The sequence below is a fragment of the Humulus lupulus genome, chromosome 6 (assembly GCF_963169125.1).
Source record: "Humulus lupulus chromosome 6, drHumLupu1.1, whole genome shotgun sequence".
NCBI classification, from domain to species: Eukaryota; Viridiplantae; Streptophyta; class Magnoliopsida; order Rosales; family Cannabaceae; genus Humulus; species Humulus lupulus.
Genome location: NC_084798.1, coordinates 182,911,926 through 182,916,638, shown reverse-complemented (window position 1 = coordinate 182,916,638; position 4,713 = coordinate 182,911,926). Strand labels below are relative to the sequence as shown.

The 4,713-nt window shown below is 48.9% G+C and overlaps 1 protein-coding gene across 1 annotated transcript; it reads left to right on the top strand.

Annotated features, from left to right (window-relative positions):
- Positions 1-861: 861 nt before the first annotated feature.
- Positions 862-2,754, top strand: LOC133785717 (uncharacterized). The gene is made up of 3 exons (XM_062224934.1): positions 862-1,171; positions 1,520-1,713; positions 2,377-2,754. The coding sequence occupies exons 1-3, from the start codon at positions 862-864 to the stop codon at positions 2,752-2,754; spliced, it is 882 nt and encodes a 293-aa protein (XP_062080918.1).
- The last annotated feature ends 1,959 nt before the right edge of the window (positions 2,755-4,713 follow it).

Sequence of the window (4,713 nt, the reverse complement as noted above, 5' to 3'; positions counted from 1 at the left end):
CCCCCGTACCTTAACCAAACTTTTTGGGTTTTTGTGCTAACTGCTTGGTTATTTGCTTCCTTTTCTTTTGTTCCCAGATCATCAGTCATGAGTCACGTCGTTACCCTCCATCTGGAAGAGTATGTCCAATTGACCCCTTTCATCCTAGAAGGACACAAACCCCCCAGTGGCAACATATGGGAGATGGACGGGGAGAAGAATTTGTTCCACCGGATGCTGGACGTTCTGGAGAGGCATTTGGGAGTAGAGTCCACTCTCAGACTCTTTTATAACCGCCTGGCCAGGAAGGAGGAAAAGACCCACACCAGCGTGGGCGAATTTGGGGCCTGGAGCATGGGCCACATCAGTGAGGGAGCCACTCTCCCGCTTCACAACTATTTCGCGCAGTTCTTGAAGTTTGTGGGGATCGCGCCCTTTCAGCTCCTGCCCCAAGCTTACCGACTTCTCGCGGGATGGCGTATCTTTTGCGTGGCGAGGGAGATACCGGAGCCGACCCCAACAGAGGTGTTGTACTTCTATAAGCTGGAGTCGTAGCTTAATGCCATGGACAAGACCCGGGATGGCTTCTATAGACTGAAACCTTGCAGCAATTATCCTACTCCCACCAGCTCCTGGAAACACCCCCCCGGATGTCAGACACTATTGGTTTATGACATCCGGGTTCCTTTTGGATAAGAACCCCACGCTGATGTTGGACTTCCAGTGAGTGGGGAAGTAATATTTTTTTCTTACTCCTGTTCGTTCTTTTCGTACTTTTTGTTATCTGCTTTCGACTTACAGTCCTGGATGACAGGACCATATGCCTAGACCCCTCTCACTCAATCAATCGTTGGCCGGAAGAAGTTCTACGCCACTTTAAGCATGGAAGATTTGGACGTAGGAGGCTACGTAAACACCGCCAACCTACGAACAATTGGGATGTTGGCGGCCAACCAGACAATTGTGGCCTCTAACCTCCAGGGTCTGCAATGCGAGAAGGACCCAGCCTTGAGGGAGGAGCTGTCTCTAATCCATATCGAGGTCGTGGAGGCCGCGGCCTGGGCGGACGCGGCGAAAAAGAAGAGGGAGCAGGCCCAACAAACTGAGAGGGTCGCCTCCGAGGAGCTGGATGCCCTCTTTGAAGAGTCCCAGTCGAACACGGGGGCTCTTGGGGCTAGTATATCGGGGCAAGGTAATTCACCTTTGCTTTTGACTTATGCCCCACCATTTTGGGGACTTAGTTAGGGATAGACTAGTTTATCGAGGCCACTTGTTTGGGCCCGTTAGAGAAATGGGACCTTCATCCCCCATCGTCGTAGACCCGGAGATTCTCATGTACTCGTCTGGGTTCCTTCAATATGGTAACTTCTTGGACCTGGACGACATGGGAGATCGAATCCATCCCTTCACTTTAGGAGAGTTGAGTCGAGCCCGAGTTCTAGATTAGGGTTCGTCCCAGAGGACCATAGACTTGTTTTTTAATTACTTTTTATCCTCACTCGTATATTTTGCTGACTTTCTTTTTGTTTGTCTATTTCAGACGATTCCAACATGTCCAATCCTGTGGCCAAGATGAAGCAGGCCATGGAAGCCCAGGAGACCAAGGCCAGGGCGTCGGCGAAGAAAGCCGCCAAAGGTGTGCCCAAGAACAAGATGTTGGATTTGATCCTTGGGGGCTCGGTGTCTGAGGCAGATGCTGTCGGGGCGGCTCCAACCGCGATCCTTCTTACGACGGTACGTACTGAAATCGCCCCATCTCAGCCTGCTCATTTTCTGGTCATTGACCTAGAGTAGGAGCCTCTGGCGAGTCGGGGGTCAAAGAAAAGAGTTGCGAACTCGGCTGCTGATGAGTCCGCGAACCGGGCCAAGAGGGCTAAAACCAAGGACCCTTCCTTGGTTGAGGAGAACTCTTTCGAGGAAAGACAGCTCGCCACCTGGGAGCTCCCACGCTTCCCGTCAATCCGGCTCTCCCTGAGGCGGGGGACATGGTCCTTAGGGAGGAGAGATTGAGGATGGTATCTCGGGCCTGGGAGGATGGCCGAGACAGAAGGGAGGAGGTCTATCGGGCCCTGACGTTCCGATGCAAGGTGGAGTTCGCCGAGCGCCCAGCCACTTTCAGTGGCTCTCAGCTGATCGTTGATCGGCTCATCACTGAGACCGAATTTCACCCCAAACTGGGGCAGGACATGACCTCACTTGCCGCGGACCTGCTGGAGCAGGTTGGGACTACCATGTCCAACCTTCAACTGAAATGGTATGCCACCTTGGCTAATCGGGACGCCTTTTTCATCTCCCAGGCTATCTGTCACTAGGCCACTGCTGTAAGTTCTCTGTCCATATCTTCCTCTGCTTTTCATATTTTTAACCCGTATGTTTTCTAACTTTTATTTGTTATAGGACGCCTTACTGGCCCATTGGAATGCCGACTTGGTGGCAGAGATGGCGATGAGGCAGAAGACGGGCCAATTGGAATTAGAGGGGGCTATGAACCAATGGGAAGCCACTAGGGAATCCCTGGCCAAGGAGGTTGCTCAAGCCAAAGCGGACCGCAAGGAGGCCGCCCGGGCTCGGTTGCAACTTGAAGAGACTCTGTCCCGAAAGGAAGCCGACCACAAAAAGTTGGTGGATAGCTTAGAGGCGAAACTTCATCGTGTTCGGGGCTCTGAGGCATCATCTAAGAACCTCCTGGAGGCCGCTGAAGCCCAATCTCACCAGGATCAGGAGAAGATCACCACTCTATCCAGGTCCTGGACAATCTGCTTCAGCAAGAGGTGAAAGTGCACGAGGAGGCCCGCCAAGGGAAAGAGCAGGCAGATGCCTTGTTGGAGGCCACCTTCGACGAGGCTATCTACATGGCCTGGCTCCAATGCAAAAACATGAAGCTCTTGCTTTACTCCGATCCTGCCGCGAAGAGAGCTGAGTTCGAGGCTAAGGAGAAAGCTGACACGGAGCCCTTGGCCGAGAAGGAAATAGATGGAGCCAACCCGAAGGCATCAAGGCACGACGAAGCCTAAGGGCGAAGCCTAGGCCTGGGACTTTTACTTGTTTTTCTTTCTCTTTTTTTTTGTAACACTTTTATGGACGCGGGTGCGTCCAAGACAATTTTTATGTGTATCTATTTTATCTCTTGCGTAAGTTTTTCTCGTTCCATTTGTTAGAATTTCACTAAGTGTTTTACCACCTTGCATGAATGAGTCGAATGTTTGGTCCTAGTTCCAATGCCCAGGACCATTGGGGAAAAGTTGTAGAAGAAGTTTATCTCGTCTGGGGACCCATGTTCGGATCTTTATGGCTTGGAGTGAGTCATCTCGACTTTATAATACAGGCTCCAACGACCCGGACCATCAGAGATCTCTTTTTAGATTTTAACTTATTAACTCAATTTAATCCTGCTATTCAAGTTCCAACGGCCTGGGCCACTAGACAGTTAACAATTGTCACCAAATTTGTTTGTCCTGATTCTGGTGTTCAGGTTCCAATGGCCTAGGCCATCAGATATTAGTTGATTAGCTTATTTTGGACCAATGGGTAAGTTTTCCACGGCCTGGGCCATTTGTAAGACTAATTTTAGATAACTTATATCTAGGAATCACGTTCCAATGGTTCTGGGCCATTATAGGGAAAGCGTGGACAGGTATTTGGTTATTTGGACCACGTTTAGTCGACCGATTTTCAGGTTTTTTATACTCCCAGACCATGTATGTCCGAGGTGGGACTAGGGCTGAGCCTTACATCCTATTTGGTTTGTACCCTCCATGCCATGTATGTCTGGGTTAGGGAGTAGGCCTGAGCCTTGCGTCCTATCGGGTCTGCACCCCCCGGACCATGTATGTCCGGGTTAGGGACTAGGCCTGAGCCTTTCGTCCTATCGGGTTTGTAGCCCCAAGACCATGTATGTCTGGGTTGGGACTAGGCCTTAGCCTTGCGTCCTTTTATAAGGAGTCGGGTTTCTGCTATCCCCAGTCTGTTGCATTTTGCATCCTGTTTGTTTTTGTACCCGGACTTGTTCGTATGAATGGTTATACCCCCCCCCCCCCCCCCAAGTGAGCGAAGACTGTAGTCTTGGGTCACTTGTTTTGGAAGACGGACGCGAACTTTGATTTCTTTACAATATTTCTTTATGATGTTTTGTACACATCATTTTTTTTTTTGATGAATCAGCAAGATTTTCATTACTCCAAAAAACAACTATACAATCTAATAGCATCTTCAATGGAAGATCTAATAATATCAACTTCTATACAAATATATGAACTGTTAGAATATTGCCAGCTTTACATCTTTATCTTTACAATTCCAAAAACCAATCTATGTCTACTGTACTAACACGTTGAGGCCTAACACAGCTGACTCTATATTTAACATCTTCTTTAACTTTTCTCACAATCAATTCTGTCTTCACCACCTTCGAATGCCAGAGTATATCATTTCTGGCGTGCCAGAGCTGATAAACCAGAGCTGCTATTGCAGCTGAGTAACATTGCCTTTTGAACTTGCTGAGTTTGGCTCTTGCAATCCATCTTAGAAGACTGCCCAGGGATCTTGATTCAGCTCCCCATCGAAGCCAACTCTTCACTTGCTGCAAACAAATCAAAGATAGAGAACAACCGAAGAAGAGGTGTTCCTCTGTTTCTGTGTGAAGCTTGCAGAACAAACAATGGGATTCAACAATTATGTTATATGTCTGCAGATGTCCCCTTGTTCTCAATCTATTTTGCCCAACTATCCATAAAA

What these genes read in the sequence shown, in the direction of transcription:
- LOC133785717 (XM_062224934.1), top strand. Translation starts at nt 862, where the DNA reads ATGGAAGATTTGGACGTAGGAGGCTACGTAAACACCGCCAACCTACGA. An exon ending in GGCTAGTATATCGGGGCAAG is followed by an intron (nt 1,172 to 1,519) that starts GTAATTCACCTT and finishes TGTCTATTTCAG; the next exon opens with ACGATTCCAACATGTCCAAT. An exon ending in CCGCGATCCTTCTTACGACG is followed by an intron (nt 1,714 to 2,376) that starts GTACGTACTGAA and finishes TATTTGTTATAG; the next exon opens with GACGCCTTACTGGCCCATTG.